Consider the following 23,801-nt stretch of genomic DNA (forward strand, 5'->3'; position numbering starts at 1 on the left):
TCCCTTATGGCCTGGATTCCAAGTCTCTGGGGCCCTAGACCCGGCCTGAGTCCTGGGAGACAGTGTGCCAGCCTCTTCACAGCGGGCCAGCTGATCTGAGCTCGAACTTCCCCCCAGTGACGAGATTGGGGCATACAATAGTCTATTGTGCCCAGGGCACACCTGAGCCAGGAGCACGATGCCAGGCAGGTGCAGGGAGAGAGGGTGGTGCTGGGTGAAGAGGAGGGGGGTGTTACCCTGGGATCCTTCCCTGCTAAGGATGCAGAAGGAAAGTGGGGGCCTGTGCGTATGAGGCAGAGTTTAGGGGACACGGAGTTCTCGGCTCTGATGCGACACCTGCATCAGAGTCACTCCCTTCACCTTTTGAGGCCACTTGAGGTAGTCTCTGAGACAGGACGGGGAGTTCAGGAAGAAAGGGCCTCCCTCCATCCCTTCTAAACATCCCTCCTAGCTCACCCCTCTACCCCTAGCCTTCTCGTCCAAGACAAATCTTTTCTTGTGGCTGGAACCCAGGTCTACCCCCGTGGGGTAGGGGGTGAGATGGGGCCGCCTCGGATCAGGGAGGGGCTCATCACTGCCGCTTCGCTGGGGGGACGGAGATCTGAGTTTACTCAAGTTGAACCGCAGTAGGGACCCTTTCCCCTTCCTGACGGGACCCCCGCCCCGCTCAGACCCGTCGGCCATGAGTACCCAACGGGGCCGCGCTTACAAGGAGGGGCAAGCCCAAATTCAAACTAAGCCTCCCTGACCCTCACGACCCGGCCAATCTCTTGTTTATTTTCCGGGCCTCAGTTTCCCCATCTGCAAAAGGGGGTAGTGCCCGGCGGTCGTGGTCCAGGCCCCTCTCCTAAGACACGACTGAGACTGCGAAGCCCCCACCCAAGAAGCTCTTGTGAGGTGCGCGCCCGCGAGGGTCATCCCCCAGGTATGGGTGCCAGAGGCACCGGCGGGCCGGGGGCACACACGTGTGTGCGGAGCCCGAGCAAGCACGGCGCGGGCGCATCTAAGGGGCCGGGGTGGCGGGGGGCGCAGGTGCAGCAGGCGCAGGGAGCGCGGAGCTGGGGGCACGGCGGGCGCGAGGCGGGGCGGGCTCACCTGCGCGTAGTAGAGCAGCCACAACTCGTAGAGCCGCTCCGAGGCGGCCATGGCCCGGCCCGGCTCCGGCCCTGCTGCGCGCCACCTGCCGCCGCTGCCTCCTCCGCGCCGCCCTCCGGTTGCCCTCGGCCAGGCCCATGAGCGGAGGGCGTCACTCCGGGGCGGAGCGGCGCGGTACTACTGGGGGAAGTAGTACTGGCCCGCGCCCTGCTGAGGCACCCAAGTCTGCATGCTCCTCCTCCTCCCGGCCGTCCGCCGCCCGGCTTCCTGCACTTCGCTACCGCCACCGCCGCCCCGCCTCTCCCGGGACCGTGCAAAGGGCGGGGAGCCCGCGGGAGGAGGAGCCTGAGGTCAGGGCGCCCCGCAGCCCCGCCCTCCTCAGTCCGCGCCGCTACCAGTGCCTCGGGAGGGGCTAATCTGAGCCTCCCGGACGAAATCAGGGATTATAGATCTGGGGTCAGAGATTCCAGACTTGCCCCGGGTCTAGATCCGCCCGGGACGCAGCCCGCCTAGCTGGAATTGCCACCACTCCTACAAAGGACAGCCCCGCGGGGTCGGGGGAAGGGGCTGCGGACCTCCTGCAGATGGCCAGGGTCCTTCAACAAGTATGTAATGATTACAACGACCGTCATGACCACTTTTAGAGTTTACCACGTGCCCGGTGCTGTTCGAAGCGCTTTATGGGGAGACCATAGTGCCACTATTTTGCTCCTACTGTTTGTGGAGCAAGATTGGGGCGGCGGGATCAGAGAGCAGCAGGACAAGCCTGAAATTCCTCCGGGGCAGCAGTGCCCTCCATCCTTCAGGCAGATGCCTGGGAGATTTAGGCAATCCTTGAGGGTCCCTTCCTCCAGGAAGCCTTACTAGAGGCTCCGTCCACTCCAGGGCCCCGCACTTGCTTCACATCTTTTGTTTTCTTTAACCTTAAGAGATTAAAGGCAAGAAGGTGCCTCATGCCTCTGTTTTACAGATGGGGAAACTGAGGCCCAGATGGGCCAAATGAGGGCCACCTGGGCAGCCAGGGACAGCTTGGACAGGGACGGAAGCCTGACTGACTCTGCTGGGCCACTGCTCCCATCACCCCTTAGCCCATCCCCTCAGCCGGCCTGGGAGGTGAGGGACCCCCCACCTGTTGTTGGGCAGGGGTCAGACCCTTTGTTGGGACTGGGGGGAACTTGTGGGGCCCAGAGAGGTACCATCGGTGGGAGGAATTGACCAGTCTGGAGCCTCCTAGACTTTGGGTGGCCAAGAGAAGACTCTGTTCCATTCCCTTTCTGTTCTGTCCTCCTGGCTTTTTGGGCAGCCCCTCTATTCTGGCCTTTTCTCCTGCCCCATCTATCCCACCTCTGAGCTGACATTTCCTGAACACCTACTAGCTGCGTACAAAGTACTACCTGCGTACTACGCCCAGGCAGGGCACCCCGCCTGACGCAGGGAGAGGATACCAAAAGGCCAGGTCAATGAGGTCAAGAGGGTCATTTTAGGGGGAGGCTGGATGGGAGTCTGTGGCACAGGGGCCTCTGAAGGAAATTGGAAAGGGAGGAGCAGGTGTCCACTTGCTGCCAGCCTGGGAAAGGAGGCCACAAGCAGGGAAGGGCTTTGCTGAGAGACAAGTCATGGTGTGGGTGGGGGGGAAGAGGGAGGCGTGGTCTCCCCTCCCCAGGTGGGAGGCGGTGTGGCTTTGGGGACCCAGACATGCTGTCAGAAGATAGTGACCTCAGCCAAAGTGGTCTCCCAGTTGTCAGGGCATGTAAAGAAGACTGGCAGCTCCTGCTGGAGAGAAGTGCACCTCAATGGCCACCTGCTGCAGTCGAGGCCAAACCAACTCTCTGAGCTTAGTTCTCAAGAACTAAGCTCACTAAGCTCAGAGTTCCTTGGGGCCTACTGGGCCCTGGTTGGGGTTTGCCCTTCTCCGGGTTAGGTAGTCTGACCCTGGATACTCTGCTGCTCTAGGGGGGTTAGAGATGGGAGTGGATCATCCACGAGCCTGGAGAAAAACGGCCATCCAGCTAAGCCCTGCAAGGCGCAGGCTTTGTCTGCTAAGAGTGGACACAGAAGGGTCTAGGGGCCCATGGACAAGTGCATCCAGGGAGCAATTGATACCTGGAAAGGAAGGGAGAGGCAGACCTCTTATTAAGTTGGGGTCGCAGGGGAGACTCAGGCTTCCTGAGGGCATTCGAGCCTTGAAGGATCAGGACAAGTAGACAAGGATGGATCAGCGCATTCCAAGCGGCCGGCATGGAGCGAGCTGTGGTTGGTGCTTAGGCAAAACCAGAGCAATCGACGCGCTCTATCCTCCTTCACTCAGGTCTGATTCCTCTTGCTGCTTTCACACTGATTGGCGTTGGACGAATCGAGCCTTAGAGCCCCATTCTTTGCCGGCCCTACACGGCCTGGGCGAGTTGCGGAGGAGGGGGTGGGCGGGCCCTCCTGTAGCAACTCAGCATTGATTGGCTTTTAGGACTTCCTGCTCTCCCATCCTCGTCCCTGGATTGGCCATGAAAGGGTCATCTACTCCTCGGGCCTGCGCGATGCGGGACGAGAGACGAGGAGGGCGGGCAAGATGGCGGCTACTCCTGCCGGTGTGGGCCGGCTAGAGGAAGAGGCGTTGCGGCGAAAGGAACGGCTGAAGGCCCTGCGGGAGAAAACCGGGCGCAAGGTGAGAAATATGGAGTGGGGGCCGTGGCTGAGGTAGCCAGTGTTCGGATCCCAAACAGGGACGACGGATGGCAGGGGACTACTAGGATAAAGCCAGCTGCGGAAGATGCGCATGCGCGCGTGGGGGGAGCATGCGCGCGGACTGAGCGCTAGGCTTGGTGGACTGGCGCCGGGCTCCTCCAGTGTCGGTCCCGTAGCCGCGCCTGCGCGGGGCCTGGTAGGGCAGTGGTCGGCTCCTTGCAGGCCGTTTGGCTCGTGTTCCGTGTTTCCTCTGTAGGTCTCCAGGGCCACTTCCAGTTTTATTTATTTATTTTGTTTTGTTTTGTTTTTTGGGGTTTTGTTTTTTGAGGAAGATTAGCCCTGAGCTAACACCTGCTGCCAATCCTCCACTTTTTGCTGAGGAAGGCTGGCCCTGAGCTAGCATCCTTGCCCACCTTCCTCCACTTTATATGTGGGACGCCTACCACAGCATGGCTTGCCAAGGGGTGCCATGTCCGCAGCTGGGATCCGAACCGGGGAACCCCGGGCCGCAGAGAAGCGGAACGTGCGAACTTAACCGCCGTGCCACCAGGCCCGCCCCGCTTCCAGTTTTAGATGCTCGTTGGTTTAAGTGTGATTTGTTCGCCTCTGAGCGCGCTGAACATTCCGCTTCTGCATGACTGAGCTGGCCTTCCACCCCTGGTGAAATTGCCTGAGTGTGGCAGACCCTCCCCTGTCTGTCTGCGCGCCTTGGGCAAGGCAGCAGAGGACTGTGCCCTGGGCACCCAGCTGGAGGTTCAGTACAAAAATCCAAAAGGAAAGATACATTTCTAGATCAGGGTGGCTTCAGAGAAAGAGGAGGGCGCTTCGTTCTTTCCCAGGCTGCTGCTCTGGGGATGGACCTCCTATTCCTGTCAGTTGCTAAACTTCGAAGCATTTTTCCCTGCTGTCGTTTGACACCAAAATGGTCTGATTCCATTTCTACTTTGTTCATCTTTCCAAAGTAATCGAGAGGAAGGAGAACTGAGGTTCATTACCTATGTGCAAACCCTGGCCCTGTCACTTGGGGCTGTGGGACTTGGGACAGATTGCTTCATCTCTCTGAGCCCCGGGTTCTTCATGTCTGCAGAGGATAACAACCCTTGCTCGTTCATTCTCACTGGGTTCTGTTGAGAGCAAAGAGGATAATCTGTATGAAAGGGCCCTAAAGACTACAGAGGGGTTGTTGGTTCTGCTGTTGTTGGATGGGCGAAGACTCTGTTCTCAACTCTACAAAATACAAAGGATATTAAATATCTAGACCTGTGACGGATGAGAGGAAACAGGGACTCACTTTCGAACTTTAAAAAATCAGGCTGATCAGTCTGGCCCCTGTTTCTTTTTTTGGGTGGCTGTCTAGTGTCCTGTGGGAAAGAGAAAGGGGAAGTAATAGAGAGTGAAAGCTGGCCAGATTGGCTTCTGCTTTTGCTGGCAGCTTGTCAGCCTGTCAGACAGTTATCCCTGCAAACTGGCCTAAGGAAGCTCAAGCCTCAGCCTCTCAAACAGCGGCTGGTCGACCTGTGCTGTTGGTCTAGATTTAGAGCTCAGCTTAGGGTTTACATTATTGGTACTGGGTTTGAGGTTGGAATGGAGACATACAAAGATCACATCCTCAGGGCCCATTTCCATGGGAAGGATGCCCGAGACCAACAGGAGAACTGGCCTTTAAAGAGGGATTCTCTCAATGGGCTGAAAATATGGTCTGATTGTTATTTTTTCTTTACTTTTTTTTAATTGTAGAATACACGTAACAAAATTTACTATTTTAAGTGTACAGTTCAGTGACATTAAGTACATTCACAATGTTTTGTAACTATACCACTATCTCTTTCCAGAACTTTTTTGTCATCCTCAATGGAAACTCTGTACCCATTAAACAATAATTGCCCATTCCCCTCTCATGCCAGCCCCTGGCACTTTGTGAATTTGACTATTTTAAGTTTCTCTTGTAAGTAGAATCATACAGTATTTGTCCTTCTATGACTGGCTTATTTCACTCAGCATAACGTCTTCAAGGTTCATCTGTGAAGTAGCATGTGTCACAATTTCATTCTTTTTAAAGTCTGAATAATATATTTTTTTTAAGATGTTATTTTTTTTTCCCTTTTTCTCCCCAAAGCCCCCCGGTACATAGTTGTATATTCTTCGTTGTGGGGCCTTCTAGTTGTGGCATGTGGGACGCTGCCTCAGCATGGTTTGATGAGCAGTGCCATGTCCGCACCCAGGATTCGAACCAATGAAACATTGGGCTGCCTGCAGCGGAGCGCACGAACTTAACCACTCGGCCACGGGCCTAGCCCCTGAATAATATTTCATTGTATGTATACTACCTTTTGTTGATTCACTCATCTTGGGTTGTTTCTAGCCTTTGGCTCTTGTGAGTAACAAATATACAAATATCTGTTTGAGTCCCTGTTTTCAATTCGTTGGGGTATATACCACCCAGAAGTGGAATTTTTTAATCATATAGTAATTCTATGTTTAACTTTTTAAGGAACTGCCATACTGTTTTCCATAGCAGCCCCATCATTTGGCATTCCTAGCAGCAGTGCACAGGGATTCCAATTTCTTCATATCTTTGTCACTGCTTGTCATTTTCTGTTCTGTTGATTATAGCCATCCTAATGGGTGTGAAATGATATCAAATTGTGGTTTTGATTTGCATTTCCCTAATGATTAGTGATGTTGAGGATCTTCTCATGTGCCTTATGGCAATTTGTGTATTTTCTTTGGAGAAATGCCTGCTCAGGTCCTTTACACATTTTTTAATTGGATTTTTTGTTGTTGAGTTGTAGGAGTTCTTAATATATTGTGGATATTAATCCCTTGTCAGATATGTGGTTTGCAGATATTTTCTCCCATTCCCAAGATTGTCCTTTCACTTTCCTGATAATGTCCTTTGCACAAAGTTTTTAATTTTGATGAAGTCCAATTTATCTGTGTTTTCTTTTGTTGATCCTGCTTTTGAGTGAACCATTGTCAAATCCAAGATCATGAAGCTTTTCTCCTATATTTTCTCCTAAGAGTTTTATAGTTTTTTTTCTTTTAAGGTTTTATTTTTCCTTTTTCTCTCAAAGCCCCCCGGTACATAGTTGTATATTTTTAGTTGTGGTTCCTTCTAGTTGTGACATGTGGGATGCCGCCTCAGCATGGCCTAATGAGTAGTGCCATGTCCGCACCCAGGATTCGAACCAGTGAAACCCTGGACCACAGCAGCGGAGCATGTGAACTTAACCACTCAGCCTCGGGGCCGGCCCCAAAGTTTTATAGTTTTAGCTCTTACATTTAGGTCTTTGATTCATTCTGAGTTGATTTTTGTATATGGTATAATGTAAGGGTCTAATACGTTCTTTTGCATGTAAATGTCCAGCTTTCCCAGTATCATTTGTTGAAAAGACTGTCCTTTCCCTATTGAATAGTCTTGGCACCCTTGTTGAAAAATTGTGTGACCATAGGTTTATTTCTCGGCTCTCTTCTATTCCATTGGTCTTATATGTCTGTCCTTAGGCCAGTACCACATCATTTTGATTACTGTAGCTTTGTAGTAAGTTTTGAAATCAGGAAGTATGAATCCTCCAACTTACTTCTCTTTCAAGATCATTTTGGCTGTTCGAGATCCCTTGAGAATCCATATGAATTTTAGGATTTTTCTATTTGTGCAAAAAATATGATTGAGATTTTGATAGAGGTTGCATTGAATCTGTAGATCATTTTGAATATTGACATCCTAATAAATGAAGTTTTCCAGTCTATGAGTGTGAGATGTATTACCATTTATTTAAGTCATTAATTTCTTTCAGTGACGTTCTCTTGTATAAGCTGTTAGTCTCCTTGGTTAAAATTGTACAAGTCTTTAGCCTCCTTTGTTAAATTTATTTGTATTTTATTCTTTTTGGTGCTGCTGTAAATGAGATTATTTTCTTAATTTCCTTTTCAGATTGTTCACTGCTAGTGTATAGAAATGTAAATGATTTTTGTCTGTTGATTTTGTATCCTGGAACTTTGCCAAATTTGTTTCTTCTAACAGTTTTTTTGTGGACTCTTTAGGATTTTCTGCATATAAGATCATGCCGTCTTGGACAGAGATAATTTTACTTCTTCTATTCCATTTTGGATGCTTTTTCTTTCTTTTTCTTGCCTAATTGCTCTGGCTAGAACTTTCAGTACCACGTTGAATGAAGTGAAAGCAGGCATCGTCGTTTTGTTCCTGATCTTAGGGGAAAGGCTTTCAGTCTTTCACCATTGAGTGTGATGTTCTCTGTGGGTTTATCAAATATGGCCTTTACCATGTTAAAGAAGTTTCCTTTTATTCTTAGCTTGTTAACTGTTTTTATCATGAAAAGGACTTGAATTTTGTCAAATGCTTTTTCTTCAATTGAGATGATCATGTGTTTTTTCTTCTTTTTCCTTCATTCTATTATTTTATTACGTTGATTGATCTTTTTTTAAAGATTGGCACCTGAGCTAACAAGTGTTGCCAATCTTCTTTTTTTTTGAATTGCTTTTTCTCCCCACCCCCCCATTACATAGTTGTATATTTTAGTTGTGGGTCCTTCTAGTTGTGGCATGTGGGACACCACCTCAGCATGGCCTGATGAGCTGTGCCGTGTCTGTGCCCAGGATCTGAACCGGTGAAACCTTGGGCTGCTGAAGTGGAGCACATGAACTTAACGACTCGGCCATGGGGCCAGCCCCCTCATTGATTGATTTTTGTATGTTAAACCATCTTTGTATCCCAGGAACAAATTCCACTTGGTCATGGTGGAATAATGGAATAAAGGAATGATCCTTTTAATATGTGACTGAATTCAGTTGGCTAGTATTTTGTTGAGGATTTTTGTATCAGTATTCATGAGGGATATGGGTCTGTAGTTTTCTTTTCTTGTAGTGTCTTTGGCTTTGTCAACTTAAAAAGTAAATTGGCCAATTGTTTTACCTGCAAAATGAGTTTATTTGGGAATAGCCAGAGGAAATGCAGGCTGTGGTGGACCATAGTTAAAGCCAGTGAAACAAAGGAAGGGGCTTGCTTTTATAGTGGAAAAGGGGGAGTTGGGAGGGGCTACAGTAAGCAAAATCTCCATAGGAGGAAACTGGGAAACCAAAGTGCAGAGGCTTCTCGTTGGCTGGCTTGCTACAGTCTCTCATTGGCTGGGCTATTGCTGGGCAAGGACAGAAATCTTCCTTTCTCCCGCTGGGTAGTAAAGAAGTAAACACCTTCCGGTTGGAGATGCAAGCCTGTGCCTCTTCCTGTTGGGAGTAATTGACCATGTGTGATAGAGTGTGAGAGCTTCCCATACAGGCTTTCTGGACTAAAATTTAGTCAAGGTTTCCTTTATAAATTTTTACAGCTTTGGAATCAGGGTAATGCTGATCTCATAAAATGTGTTAGGAAGTATTCCCTCCTCTTCAATTTTTTTGGAAGAGTTTGAGAAGGACTGATGTTAATTCTTCTGTAAATGTTTGGTAGAATTCCTCAGTGAGGCCATCTGGCCTTGGGCTTTTCTTTGTCAGGAGGTATTTGATTACTTATGCAGTCTCCTTATTAGTTATAGGTCTGTTCAGGTTTTTTATTTCTTTATGAGTCAGTTTAGGTACATTGTGTGTTTCTAGGAATTTGTCCATTTCATCGACATTACCCAATTTGTTGCCATACTGATTGCTATTTTAATTGAGTTTAATCTTGACAGTTCTGGCTTCAGAAAGCCCTTGGCTGTGAACTCATTTATGAAAAATGTGCATTGGGAAATCACGTGGCTTCTATCTTGGAATTGAGAGCTCACTGGCCTTTGGAGTTTCCTTGCATCCTTTTTAAGAAACAAGAGTTATTGTGAAGTCACATTCTTGACTCCACTGGAAGCTTTTTCTTTTGCTGGCGTGCCTTTACTATCCAGGAGCTCCTGATTTTTCCACTCTGTCTTGTCCTTTTCCAGCGTAGAAAGGGGAAGTTGGAATTTTCTGTTGACTCTTCAGTTTCCAAGCTATGGTGTGAATGGAAGAACAGTGGCAGGTGATGAAGTGTTGTTTGGGTTGGTTCAAAATGGGCTTTTGGATCTGGTAATTCATTCCTTCCGCAGATGTGTTACTGAGTACCTACTGTGCGCCATTCAGGCACTGAAGGTACAGCAGTGAGTGAACAAAGCAGACAGAAGTGTCTACCACAAGCAGCTTTCATTTAGCTGGAGAGACAGTTTAATTTTCTTTATTAAAGACAACAGTATTTTCAGATTTCACATGGCTAATGATACCAACTGCCTGACTTGTCTGTTCTTGATGACAACCCTGAAAAGAAGGAAGGAGGAGAGTTAATTTATAGGTGGAAGCACTGAGGCCAATAAATGTGACGTGGTTTGCCCAAGGCCCCCTAACTAGGAGGTATCGCAGGTGAGGGTTAGGGTTAGGAGGGACCGTGAGAACAGGTGGTGACTCTTTACGCACTGACTTGTCCTGTTTGCCCAGATGCAGAGTAGGGGTGGGTTGAGAAACTTTGCTATATACATTCTGATAGCTTTTAGGTTTTGTGAATTACCTGGTCAGAAAAACAACAGTGGAAAAGAGTATAGCCCCAAGTCCAAGCTGCCCATAGGTACATGCCTTAATCCTCTCTGGATCCTCATTCTGGCCTTCCTTCCCGCTGACAAGGATGAGTGTAGCCTTATTTGCCATAGTTCGTTTTATGTGTGTGTAAGTGTGTGTGTTTATTTTTATTATGGTAACTTGCCATTTAACCATTTTTCAGTGGCACTAAGTGTATTCACAATGTTGTGCAGCCATCACTACTATTTACAGAAATTTTTCATCACCCCAAACAGAAAGTCATATCCACTGAGCAATTACTCCCCATTCTTCTCTTACCCCAGCCCCTTGTAACTTGTAATCTACTTTCTGTCTCAAAGAATTTGCCTATTCTAAATATCTCATATAAGTGGGATCTTAGGATATTTGTCCTTTTGTATTTGGTTTATTTCACTTAGCATAAGCATAAATTTTCAAGGTTCTTCCATATTCTAGCATGGAATAATTTCATTCCTTTTTTAAGGCTGAATAATATTCCGTTGAATGTATATACCACATTTTGTTTATCCATTCATTTGTTGATGGACACCTTTTGGCTATTGTGACTAATACTGCTATTGGTGTAGCATTGGTGTACTTATTAGTGTATAAATATCTGCTTGAGTCCCTGTTTTCAGTTCTTTTGGGTATATACCTAAGGAGTGGAATTAATGGGTCATATAGTAATTCTGTGTTTAACTTTTTAAGGAACTGCCAAAGTATGCCACAGCAGCTGTACCATTTTATATTCCTACCAGCAGTGCCTGAGGGTTCCAATTCCTCTGCATCCTTACCAACACTTGTTATTTTCCTTTTTTGAAAAAAAATTATAGCTAACCTAGTAGGTGTGAAGTGGTATCTCACTGTGATTTTGGTGTGCATTTCCCTAATGATTAGTGCACTTGAGCATCTTTTCATATGCTAATTTTCCACGTGTATGAGTTCTTTGGAGAAATATCTATTCATGTCCTTTGCCCATTTTTTCATCAGGTTATCTGTCTTTCTGTTGTTGAGGTTTTTATATATTCTGGATATTAAACTGTTATCAGATACGACGTTTGCAAATATTTTCTCTCATTCTCTGGGTTGTCCTTTCACTGTCTTGGTGGTGTCCTTTGATGCACAAAAGTTTTTAAATTTTGATGAAGTGAAAATTCTCTATTATCTGTTTTTCCTTTTGTTGCTTGTGCTTTTAATGTCATATTTAATCTCCACAGTTCTTGAGTGACATTTCTATTAGGGTAAATGCCTGGGAGGAAGACAGTCAGGGGTCTAAAGTTTGAGTTAATTTTCCAGCCCACAGTCATTTCTTGTGGGATCTGTGAGTGGTGAGGCTGGGGAGGAAGTATGGCCTGCCTGCAATAGGAAGCAAGGAGTCTCTTCCCTCAGTGGGGAAGTGGCTCCACACTTTTGGTTCAGTCCTCTGATGTGAGGATGAGTTCCTGTAGGACGGACTCCAGCGTCGAGTCCGTTCTCAGCCGACCCCTGCTGATGGAGAGTGCCTGCTTTGCCCCATGGGGATGGCTCCTTGCTGGTCCCCTAGCAGTCAGTGGCAGGTCCTTCCTTGATCCTTACTGTGTGCATGGTTCTGCTGGAGACAGCAGGATTTCGGCATGGGGTTGATTTCCCTCATGGTGTTATCTTCTCCCCACTATCCCCCACCAGAACATCAGCTCATAACTTGGTGATATTATGGAGGCATTAGTCCTGAGATTGCGACAGATGAAGGCAAAATTAGAGTCACAAGGTTTCCATAGATTATTCAGCAGTAAAGCTCTGTCGTAGTCGTGCAGCTTGGTGTTCTTATAAAGCACTTTGTTGTTAACCCACCTGACGTGACTATTTGTGAGGGGGCAAAGCAAGAGGTGCTGGGGTGCCCAAGGTCATGGAGCATAAGTGACTTTCCCGGATTCCAGCCCATGCAAGACCCCCTGTGGGCAGGGGATTCTATACAGAGTGCAGCACTGCCCAGAGCAGCATCCTGGAGGTCAGCCAGCCTAGGTTGACAGGTGGAAGGACTACATACAATAGTAGTCTCTACTGCTGGGGTTCATTTCCTGGGAAAGCCAAGTGGAGTCTGGAGACGCTTCATGGGAAGGCAGAGTGGAACTTGAGCTGAGCTGTGGAGGATGGGACTGGGAAGGGGAGTATTGAGGGAGCTGGAAAGGAGTTTTCCAAGGGAGCAGTTCAGAGGTGGGAACATTCAGGGACACAGGGGACAGTGGGGGATGCTCCATAGGGTTTGTCAGCAAGCAGTTGGCGGTAACTGGGGCAGAGGTGAGGTTTGAAAGTGCTGCTGGTTGCTTCAGTGGCCAAGTTCTGCAGGAGCCAGGGCTTCCAGCTGGGAGGGCAGCCAGCCCAGGCACACTTTTCTGTATTGTATTTGAACCTCGTTTCTTGATGCTCATCCAGAAGTTTGAAGCTGGGTGAGTAGGTGAACAGTTCAAGGCTGTGTAGATGAAGCTCTGTGGCATCTCCCTTTGTGCTGTCCAGCAGGGCAGTGTGAGGTCACTTTGTCCTCCTCTGACCTCTTCCTCGGTGGCCACATGTGGCTCCTAAAGGTAATTAACTTGGCCTAAACACTTGCCCTTGGCTGTTTGCTTTCCAGAGCATTTGGTCTGGACTAGGCTGTCTCTTTCTGCCCTGAGGCAGAGGGAGATTGGCTGCCCCGCTGGCCAACCCCTCAGGGCCAAGGTCTGGCTGTCAGCTTGCAGGTTCAGCAGCAGTTCCTGTTTTTCACCTAGCCCTAGAGACTAGAGAAGCACTGCTCTTGCGACAATGGCAGTGTTCTATATATACTCTGTGCTGTTCAGTACCATAGCCACGAGCCACATGTGGCTCTTGAGCCCTTGAAATGTGGTTAACATGACATTTTAATTTTATTTCATGTTAATTAATTTATATTTAAACAGCCCCCGTGACTTAATGTTTGCCTTATTGGACAGTGCATCTCTGGAGGACTTGCTCCCTCTATTCCAACTTACAAGGATCACGTCTCTACCTAAACTCCCTTTTATTGAGAGCTACAAGGGAGAGAGTAGGTAGAAACCCAGATGACCATCAGATGAGCCTTGGGGAGCCTAGAGGTGGGGCAGGGGGCTTTGAAGCTGTTAGTCTTCATGGCCAGTGTCTCCAGCAGATGCTTATTCCTGGCCTTCTGTGTGTGCACCCAGTGGAGTTAAATGCTGACAATTCAGAGTGGTATAGTTGTGATCTACGCACTCAAGAAATTTGCAGTGTGGAGGGTGGGAGCAGTGCCAAGGGAAAGGGGAGCACTTGATACTTTCTGACTTCGGTGCACCAGGGATAGTCCTTGGCCAATATGGGGTGAGAGTGGAAGAAGGAACTGGAGGGAGGGGCTAGCAAGTGTTAGGGGGCAAAGGGAGGGCAGTGAAGAAGAGCTCAGTGTGCTGGGTGAGAAGTCAGATTTGTCCATGGCCTCCTCAAGCCTCAGGAAGTTGTCTGTGACCTCGACCTCGTGTGGCCACATCCCTGTGCCTAACAGCCTGGTCACAAAGTGAGCTGAGGAGGTCCTGTGTTGACAACCTTTTGCAGGTTGGCAGTCATAACATTTACATGGCAATTTGTGATGGGAATCACACTACTTGTTCAATCTCTGAAGCAGTCCTTTGGGGTAGGTGTTGGTTTATCCGTATTTAATAGACTAGGAAACCTGGGGCTGAAGGGACCACTTACAGGGATGCTTTGGGATGTTGCCATCCCTACATGGACCCTTAAGCCCTGGCCTATATCCTTCTCTACTCCCCATCCCCAGGTACTGGGGAGCAAGCAGCCCCCAGAAAGGGATCTCCTTCCCATCACACACACAAATTGCCATTAGGATGCCTGTTGGGAGCCGTGAGGCAGAGTGGAGAGCATAGGCTTTGGAGACAAGCACATCTGGTTTACATCTCAGCTCCATTCATCGTATCTGTAGGACCTGGAGCAGATCTTTACAGCTCTGAGCCTCCCTGTGTATCCTGGTCTGTAAAATCAAGACAGCTTCTGACCTCATCAGTGGCTGGGAGAACAGAAAAGATGTCTGTGAAATGTCGATCTTGAGGTCTTGCACGCAGGCCTTTTATAAACGGGGATGTCTGTTCTTTCTCACCTGCCCTCTCGGAAGTGGGGAAGTCCAGGTGGTCCTCCAGCCCTCTCTGCTGGGTGATCATGGGTGGAGCTGGCCCTCTTTTCATTGGAAGCAAAGAGGGCATCCTCCTGGTCCCCAGCTTTACTCAGCCTAGCCCTAATTCTTTGAAGGTAGAATTCGTTTTTAGTGCAACGTGTTAGATTATTGAGAAAGTGAGTTTGCAGAGCCACAGCCAAGATGGAGTGTGTAATCTCCATTCTTCCTGAGGACTGACCTTCTCTTTCTCAGCCCTGCTCAGACCTGGAGATCTCGGAGCCAGTGAGAGGGGAACCTGTGGGTGGAGGTTTGGGGCTTCCAGCACAGACACCTGTTGAGGAGCCAGTGTTGAAATTTTGGATTGAGTCATCCCTCTGAGGGCCTTGACTCATTCATGTGTGAAATAAAGACATCGGATCGGGCAGAGGATCTCAGACCTACCTACCTACCTGTGCTTGAGAATCACCTGGGGAGACAATTTGCAGTCTCTTCTCTGGTCCCGCCCTAGACCTAGACCTCCTGTCAGGATCTTGATGTAGAGCCTAGAAATGCAAGCATTTTTAAAGCCCCCAGATGATTCATCTTCCTGGAAATCTCTGATTACTCCCTCAACATTCTCGCATTGGAAGTAGAACACCTCCTTTCCCTGGAGCATTGGCGGCCCATCCTCACTGCAGGAACTGTGCAGCCAGCCACCACACGTGTATTTATTGAGCACCAGCTGTGTGCCAGGCCCTGGAGATGCAGCTGTGAAGGAGACTGCCTCCCTGCCTCAAGGGACTTCCATGGGAAGGGTAGGTAGACACTATACATGTAAACAGGGAAGATAAAGTTGGGAACTTGTTGCGGGGGGTGGGGGGGGCTGCTGGGGGAGGGACTGTGCCGCTGCTCTGGGATGGGAAGACCTCTGGCAGTGGGAGCTTTGAGGGGAAAGGTGTGAGGGGGATGGAGGTGGGGGAAGTGGGATGCCAAGATCTAGGGAAGAGCATTCCAAGCTAAGCAGAGAACTAGCTTGGCTTGTTTGCGGGGCAGGAGTAGAGTAAAGGGTTGGAGGGTGAGGTGGGATTGAGAGTAGAGAAGGCCTGGGAGGCTAGGGCCACAGAGGCTGGACCTCACTCTAAGGGAGATGGGAGCCATTGGAGGAGGCCTGAGCATGGGTGCCCTGCCCTGCCTGTGTGGAGGTAGGAGGCTGGTGCATCAGCCCAGGTGTGAGGCAGTGGCACTCAAAGAGGGTTACAGGACATCCTGACAGATGGGCTGTGGGAATGAGTGATTGTGCCTGTTCCTGAAATGAGAAGAGCAGGGGAGAGTGGTTTTGAAGGGAAAATCAGGAGTCTGGGTTGGGCCACAGTAAGCCCGAGATGACTGATAGACATCTAAGATGAGGCCACTCCAGGTACAGAGCTTCCACAGCAGACAGAGGACAGGGGGTAGGGGGGATGGGGGGGACACAGAGGGATGGACGGGGAAGGACACGGACACTCTGTGCTTTGAGGCTCAGCCTGCGGGCATTTAGGAATTTAGGAGGAATCGGCAGAGGAAACTGGGAGGGGGGGGGGGCCGGGGAGAGGCGAGGCAGTGGGGCTGAGAGAAGCCTGGTGAGGACTGGAATGGGTTTGGGCAGGACACGGTGGTAGGCAAGCTTAGTCCAGCTCTTTCACGAAAGTGTGTGGGAGGTGAGGTGCCAGTGGGGTTCAGGCCAGCCAGATTGGGATACAGCTTGGTGGCGACAGCCTCACTGTGAATTGGGCCTCTTTTCCACTGCTTTAACGCCTCACCGGACCCTAGCTGTGAGACCCACTGCTCCCCTGAGGAGAGGTAGCACCAGGTTGAGGTAGTGCTCTTGTGGCTTTGCTCGGTGGCAGGTCCTGAGGGTGGCTCCCACATGAGCTGAATGCTGCCGTAGTCATGGTTCTCTGCGCTGGGGGTTCCCTGGACAGGTTGCTTTTGCCGCCTTGTTATGCCACTCTGCTAACTCTGGGACAGATAGTTAGATAAGTCTCTTCATGTCCCTGAGCTTATGCCTCTTCAGCTGGAAGATGGGCTGCAGTAACCCCTGCCTCCCAGGGTAAAGATGAAGTGAGACGGTGTGTGCAGAGAGAGTTGAGAAATAGGAAGTGTGATGTGCGCATTTATTCTTTCTGCTATACTCTTGTCTTACCCCTAGTGAGGTGCCCTGGATTTTACAGATGTGACAGCTGGGACCCAAAGAAGGCAAGGGACTGTGCAAAGTCACACAGGGCCTACCCCCTGATCCTCTGACCCTGATCTCCCCGCTGGAGATGGGTCCTGGGGAGCCCACCACCTCATGGCCGAGTTCCGTGGTGCTCTCCCTGTGGGCTGGAATTGGTGCTGGCTCCCCCTTGGAGCTGTGCAGGGAAGGGCTCTGCAGGGGGCTGCGGGGAAGAGAATGAGACTTTGTCTTGGCTTGGTCTGACATCCTGGGAAGAAGCTACTGGCATGGGCAAGGGGTGACCCTCTTTCGAAGTTTCCCTTGGAGAGTGGGGCTTCTTGAGGAAGATGCTTGGCCGTTCTGGATCCTTCACTGTTTAGCTCACCTGTAGTGGCTGAGGTAGCCTCATGTAGTGGAAGGAGTTCTGGACAGGGAGCCACAGACAAGGTCCCTCTTTCTTGCTCCACCACTGACACAGTTGTTTGGGCCTCACTTTCCCCTTTGGGTGACTTCTATAGCATCACAAGATATAACTGGGTGTTCTCAAGGCCTAACTGATGGGGGACAGGGAATTGGAAAGCAAAGGAATCTTGAAATTCAGGTTGGTTTTTTTATCTTTCTGTTAGCTTTTGCAACAGAAGAATCTGTGTGACCTTGATGGTGAATCCTTCAGTTGTTTTCACCTGTCTCCTAGAGCCAGGAGGCCATGAGTGGGTGGGTGTGCTTCCCTCTTGGAGGCCAAGTAGCTGCCTTCTGGGTGTGCTTGGGGGCCCCGAGATATTACTCTCTTTGGAGGACTTATTTCTTTAAGTCCTCTAGACAGAATTAGTCCTCTCTTTAGATTTTAATGATTTATTTTTGGTTTCTAAATGGGCTTAAGTTTTTTGTTTTTAGAAACTCCTTAGAAGTATTAAAAAATCTTTTTAGGGGCTGGCCTGGTGGCGCAGCGGTTAAATGTGCACGTTCCGCTTTGGCGGCCCAGGATTCGCTGGTTCGGATCCCAGGTGCAGACGTGGCACTGCTTGGCAAGCCATGCTGTGATAGGCATCCCACATATAAAGCAGAGGAAGAGGGTCACGGATGTTAGCTCAGAGCCAGTCTTCCTCAGCAAAAAGAGGAGGATTGGCAGCAGATGTTAGCTTAGGGCTAATCTTCCTCAAAAAAAAAACCCAAAAATCTTAAAAAACCTTTTAATTGAAGTATGTACACAAATCAGCTCAGTAATTTTGTATTAAGTGAACACATCCATTTGATCAGTCACTCAGATCAAGAAGCATGGTAGCATCCCAGAATCACCATTCTCCTCCCTGCTCAGGTGCACCCCAGGGGTAGCCACTCTGGACTGCTAACACCATAGGTTGGCTTTTCTTACAAGGTTCTTTTGAACCTTATATAAATGGAATCATACAGTACATCCTCTTGTATCTGGCTTATTATATTTCTCATTATGTTTGTGAGTGGTTAGCTGTGGCATTAATTCATTCTTGTTGCTGTACCGTATTCCATTGTTTGAATATACCGCATTTTATCCGTTCCACTCTCGATTTTCAGGCTGGAGCTATTATGGATTGTGTTGCTATTCCCAATCCTGTGCATGTCTTGGTGAACATATGTACATATATCTGCTGGGCATATGCCTAGAGGTAGAATTGCTAGGTCATGGGGTACACATAGGGTTATACTGCCAGTTTTCCAAAATGACTGTACCATTTTACACTCACACCAGCAGCGTATGAGAGTTCTCCTCCATCATTTGGGATGGTTAGTCTTTTTCATGTTAGCCATGTTGGTGGAGGTGTAGTGGTATACTTTTGTGGTTTAAATCTGCATTTTCTTCCTAACTAAGGAAGCTGAGTATCTTTTTATATGTTTATGTGAAGTACCTATTCTGGTCTTTTGCCCCTCCCCTTTTTTATTAGGTTGCCTGACACTTTTTCCTGTTGATTTCTAGGAGTTCTTTATTCGGATCCTGGATGAATCCTTTGTTCTGTATATGTTTTATGACTGTCTTTTTCTCCCCCTCCGGGCCTTGACTTTTCATGCTTTTACTGCACTCTTTGATGAACAGAAGTTCTTAATTTTAATGTAGTCCAGTTTTATCATTTATTCCCTAATACCTTATGTGGCCTGTTTACGGAAATAGTTGCATACTCCTAGGTCAGGATGGTATGCTCTTTTTTTTTTTTTTGAGGAAGATTAGCCCTGAGCTAACTACTGCCAGTCCTCCTCTTTTTTGCTGAGGAAGCCTGGCCCTGAGCTAACATCGTGCCCATCTTCCTCTACTTTATACATGGGATGCCTACCACAGCAAGGCTTTTGCCATGTCCGCACCCGGGATCCGAACCAGCGAACCCCGAGCTGCTGAGAAGCAGAACGTGCGAACTTAACCACTGCACCACCAGGCCGACCCCAGGATGGTATGCTCTTATGTTATATTCTAGAGGTTTTATTGTTTTACCTTTTACCTTTAGATCTCCAATCCATCTGGAATTTATTTGTTTTTGTATGGTATGAGGTAGGGATTAAGATCTACCCACCTCACCCCCCACCCCCGCCCCAGTAAGGATAGCAATGACTCAGCACTATTTATTATTTGGCATTTGGTTTTTAGAAAGAAGATGATTTTCTTGTGAATGGTTGGTATGCAGTGTCCTTGATAATGATGCTGACCTCCCACAACATCTTGGTGATAATTATAGTTATAATAGTAGTAGTAGTAGCTAATTTTTTTGAATGTTACTAAGTCCCAGTTCATGCCAGCTCCTTGTAGGCAGGAACATCTCTTAAACTTATTTTAACAAAGCATTGAGACGTTTCCTGGGTTCCCTGTGGCAGTGGCCCTGCACTGCCTATCCCATGACTCTGAGCCCCTTATACCAGAGGAGGGCTTACCGGTGACTTGCAGGGAGGACAGGGACCCACCAAGCCAGGCCCCCCAAAGCTGCCTGGACCTGCCATCCAGGCTCTTTCCATGCTCTGGACCAATTGACCAGGGTGTTTTGACTAGAAATATGAGTTGCCTCACAGACTTGCTTCTAGGTTGTTTGTTTCAGATTTGGGCTGTATGTTTTAAATTGACCCCTGCAGACATTTAGACCTGGATATGGTTGATCTGTAGTACTAAGAATTGTAATACAGGATTGAAGTGCATTTTGTGTTCTTGTTTCAGGGGAGGATGTGTCCTATGCTTCATCTTGGGATACTGAGAAGCACCTCCCCTGCAACCCAAACCCACATACTTCCCCACAGCCCACCCCCTGCACATACCTCCAACACACACAGAACCCCCCACCCATTCCCCTACGTACAGTGCATACCATGCACCTCATACCTCCTCACGCTTCCCCAGCTGCCTTCTTACACATTTCCCCCACATACCCCAAACAGCACCCCCAGACCACACGCACTCCCTATTCACCCTAGCCTCCAGTACCCACAATCCACACCTACACACATCCCACACCTCCCAAAAATGCACACTCACATACACCCAACCTCCTCACAAGCACCACCCCCATACTCACAACCGCCCCATACCCTCAACACCCCCCGCCACACACACACACACAGCAACCTGGAGGGACTCAGACTCACCATTTCTAAGCTGTTGCAGAGATCTGGGAGATGCCACGGCAAAGCTTGATGTGGCTGCTCATGTCTGGCCCTGCTTCCTTCAGGGCCCGTCCCTTATTCCCTGGTGCCCTGGCATCTCCCTGGTTTGTTTTGGAGGGAAGCAACAGCTTGTGCCCTTGAAAGAATTCCAAGAGGAAAAACAGTTGCTGTGGTAACGACGCCCTGTGGGGAGCAAAATCCACACTCCAAGACTGTTTTGATTCAAGGCTGTAAAGAGCTGCTCTGTCTAGAGAAAATGTGAGTGGCTGGAGCAGAAAACGTTTGTCCTTTCAAGGACAGCGCTCCCCCTGCCCCCATTGTGACCAGGGCAGGGTACTACTAGATGTTTTGCATTGTAGTTTGATGCCTGGGAGAGGAAGTCATCGGGTGAGAGCAGAACTTTCCTGCCCTGGGTCCAGGAGTCCATAATCAGGCAGGGTCGGTCTACTTAGGCAGTGGGAGTGAGTGCTAGCCTCTTTGGGGTGAGAAATAAGTTACCCTTCCTTTCTTGTGTACCCGACTGTCGTTACTCTTATTGTGGAGTGCCTGCTGTGTGCCAGGCCCTGTGAAGGGCTTGGGGACTGAGGTCAGTGAGGCTGGTCCTTGCCTCAAGCAAGGGCAGGTTGGGGCCCTGTGGGGATTTTGACACGTGTGCCACCAGTTATAATAGAGTGTACTGCTGTACACTGTGGAGGGGTGTCCAAGAGCTGTGAGTGTCCTGGAGGGAGGGCTTGCCGCAAGGGAGTAGGAGGTGACACTTCACACAGTAGGCTGCATAGAGGAGGGAGCTTCTGAGCCCACTTACCCTGCTTTATCTCACTGGTTGGCTTATGGGTTGTGTCCCCATCTGGGCTCTGTGCCCCAGGCTGCAAAACTTGCAAGGTAGACATCACCTGACAGAGGCGCTGAGAAAACCTTGAGGAGAGATTGACTAGAGAGGGCCTGGAGGGGTGATAGGTGTTTGGAGGCATGGAAGAAGAGGAGGGGCAGGAGCAGAACAGGCAGGTATGGAGGTGGTGTGCATTTGGGAAGACCATCTGTGAAAGCTCCCTCAGTTGCCCCGCGTACTGTGGCTGGCTTTTCTGACTTACACTCATGTTCTCTGCATGCGTGTAGGCTCTCCTGTCTAAAGAGCTCAAGGGCAAGGGCTGGGTATTCCTCTGGATGGCAGTGGTGGCTGCTCTGGGAGAACCGAGGGAAGGGAAGAGGCATGCTTCGGGGATCTGTTATGTGACTCTTTTTGGCAGTGGAGTGGGGAGAATGGGCATCACCTGGAGGGAGGAATTTCACAGGCCGCATGCTGAAGGTGCTGACGAGAGCATTGGGCTCTGCTGTCATCATCACCATGGTTGTTACCTATTGATCAGGAACTTACTCAGTGCCAGCCACAGCGCACAGAGCTTATCACATCACATCTGCTCCCTCGTTTAACACCCCTCTGCAGTTGAGGGACATGCAGCTCTGAGAAACTGAAGAACTCGCCCAAGGGCTGCAGCAAGCCTTGTCAGCGCAGGGGGTTGCTTCCTTGTGTGGTTCTGCCCTCTCAGCCTTTCAGCCCAGCACCTGGTTAAAAAAATACGCTCTGCTTCTGAAGGAAATATGTGTAGGTGACGATCAAAAGGCCTTGTTTAAGCAATATTTTTCCCCACAAATAAATGTGCCAGTTCTGACTTGTAGTTTAAATTTGGTTTTAATTAGGATTTTATCACTTGTAGATCACACCAGAGAGGAGACAAGTGTCTTACCTTTACTTCTCCTCGGTCTGTGACGCTCTGAGAAGCAGGTGATCAGAGGCTAAAATAGCTTCTAGTCTCCTAGGAGCTTCAGCACACTTTGTTGCTCTGTAAACCTCTGGCTTGTCTGGGAATTGACTTATAAAGAATTTGCTTTTCAAACTTGGGTGCCAATGTTGGGGCCCTGTACATTTCCTACTCAGCTCCATGTTGGGACAGAGGAATGGGAAGATGGACCCCAGGTGAGGTGAGTGCCTTGGCTTGCTTGCATCAGTAATTGGCCTTTGTGATGGACTTAGGGGGATGCTGGGACCAAGTCCACAGAACACTTTACATCCTGAACCCTGCTTCTCCATTTGCAAAGTAGGCGTCAGAACCTTTGCACTGCTTGCACCAAGGGTTTCCCTGTGGATCGGATGAGCTGGGGAACCTAAGACAACTTTGAGCCCTTAAAGTATTGCACATATTTCCTGTTAGATTATTGCTATAAATGGTGATGTGTGGCCAGGGTTCTTAGTTGCAAGCGACAGAAATCTATTCTGGCTGGTTTGTGTGTGTGTTTAAAAAAGGAGAGCCACCTTTGGAGGTATGCAGCCAGAAAGAAGCCCACTGTGTCACAGGAAAAATGGCTTGGTGAGGAAACCACTACTGCCTTCAAGTACTAGACACCTCAGCTAGCTCTGCTGCCACTGCAGCCCTGCGATCAGTCTTGTAGCTGCCACGAAGTCTGTGTTGCTAGGCCCCCAGCTGGGAAAGTGAGTGTGGGATACTCCAGCTTCTACAGTATACAGCTAGCTCTTCCTTCCCCAAGGCTCAAGGTGGAGCCTCCCCAAGTAAGGGAGGTGCCCAGGTACTGGGTGGCCCATAGAATGACTTCAGAATTCAGGTTCCAGTCACCTTCCTCTATGGCAGTAGGCACCATGATAAAGTAGACAGACCAGTCAACTTGGCGTCAAGAGACCTGAGGTCCAGCCCTAGCTCTGTCCCTTCCCACACTGCACACTTTACCTGGATCTCTTGTGGCTCCCAGGACGTTTACGTTGTGTGAGTGATTTCTCTGTGTTTCTTCTCATCCTGCCTGCTCTGTGTCCACAGCCCACCCTGGTGACCACAGTAGGCCCTCAGGCAGCTTGGTGTGGCCTCATACAAGTCACTTCTCCCCCTGGGTCAGCCTGTCTAAGAGGAGGGATGTGGTCTGATTCAGGCCCCTCAGTTGAGCCATGTGGTAGAATCATGACCCAGGAGTGGGCAGGCTCTTGGAACATTTAGATTCCCAGGTCTTACCCTGGAAGATTCTGATTTGGTATATTCTATTTATAATGTGTTCCCCAGGCCACTGGATATATAATTCATCCTGAACTGGACAGTATCTGAGGCCTTTGCAGCCCTAACAGTTTGTGGTTTTCGTAACTTCTCTCATTTGGTAAGAATGGACGTGGTCACACTTCTCTGGCTGTTGTGCAGAAAGCACACCCAAGCCTTGGGGCTGTTTATTTGAAAGAGTTTTGGAAGCATAATGTAATCAGAAAACCTCAGTTTAAATGCTGACCCATCTTTTATTAGCTGTGAGCCATGAAGTCCCTTAGTTGTTCTGACCCTCATTGTTTGGTTGGGATGATAATACCTAACCCAGGGTATTTGTGGGGGCCAGAGGCCCTGTGAGCACGGGAGTGGAATGTGGGCAGTGTTGCAAGCACTACATGGCACCGTGCAGCTGGAAGGGGCTGTCCTTCCAGACAGACTCAGGCAGCTGCCATCTGCCATACTTGGGGAAAGAAGGTGTCTCTCTTGACCTTTATCCAGCTTGTTTGTTTGGTAGCCTTAACCAGTGACC

General features: G+C 49.1%; 2 protein-coding genes and 1 long non-coding RNA gene across 5 annotated transcripts in view; 1 reads left to right on the forward strand and 2 right to left on the reverse strand.

The window, feature by feature from the left end:
- The window catches only part of NBEAL2 (neurobeachin like 2), a 29,773-nt gene extending 28,390 nt beyond the window's left edge, over window positions 1-1,383 (reverse strand). For both annotated transcript variants that reach the window (XM_023620543.2, XM_001916568.5), the window contains exon 1: window positions 1,096-1,383. In XM_023620543.2, the coding sequence (XP_023476311.2) occupies window positions 1,096-1,146 (51 nt within the window). In that variant the 5' untranslated portion in view covers window positions 1,147-1,383. The remainder of the gene's footprint in view (window positions 1-1,095) is intronic.
- Window positions 1,384-1,396: 13 nt separating this feature from the next.
- The window catches only part of CCDC12 (coiled-coil domain containing 12), a 62,005-nt gene continuing 39,600 nt past the window's right edge, over window positions 1,397-23,801 (forward strand). The window contains exons 1-3 of one of the 2 annotated variants that reach the window (XM_005600744.4): window positions 1,397-1,700; window positions 2,066-2,208; window positions 3,557-3,754. In XM_005600744.4, coding sequence (XP_005600801.2) covers window positions 2,086-2,208; window positions 3,557-3,754 — 321 coding nt within the window. In that variant the 5' untranslated portion in view covers window positions 1,397-1,700; window positions 2,066-2,085. The remainder of the gene's footprint in view (window positions 1,701-2,065; window positions 2,209-3,556; window positions 3,755-23,801) is intronic. The other variant, XM_005600746.4, reaches the window with a different exon arrangement.
- On the reverse strand, window positions 9,938-20,348 carry LOC138918046 (uncharacterized). The gene is made up of 2 exons (XR_011426928.1): window positions 20,217-20,348; window positions 9,938-10,050 (listed from the first exon to the last, which is right to left on the reverse strand). It is a non-coding gene; the product is annotated as an uncharacterized lncRNA (long non-coding RNA).

This window comes from Equus caballus, chromosome 16, assembly GCF_041296265.1.
Source record: "Equus caballus isolate H_3958 breed thoroughbred chromosome 16, TB-T2T, whole genome shotgun sequence".
Lineage (NCBI taxonomy): Eukaryota > Metazoa > Chordata > Mammalia > Perissodactyla > Equidae > Equus > Equus caballus.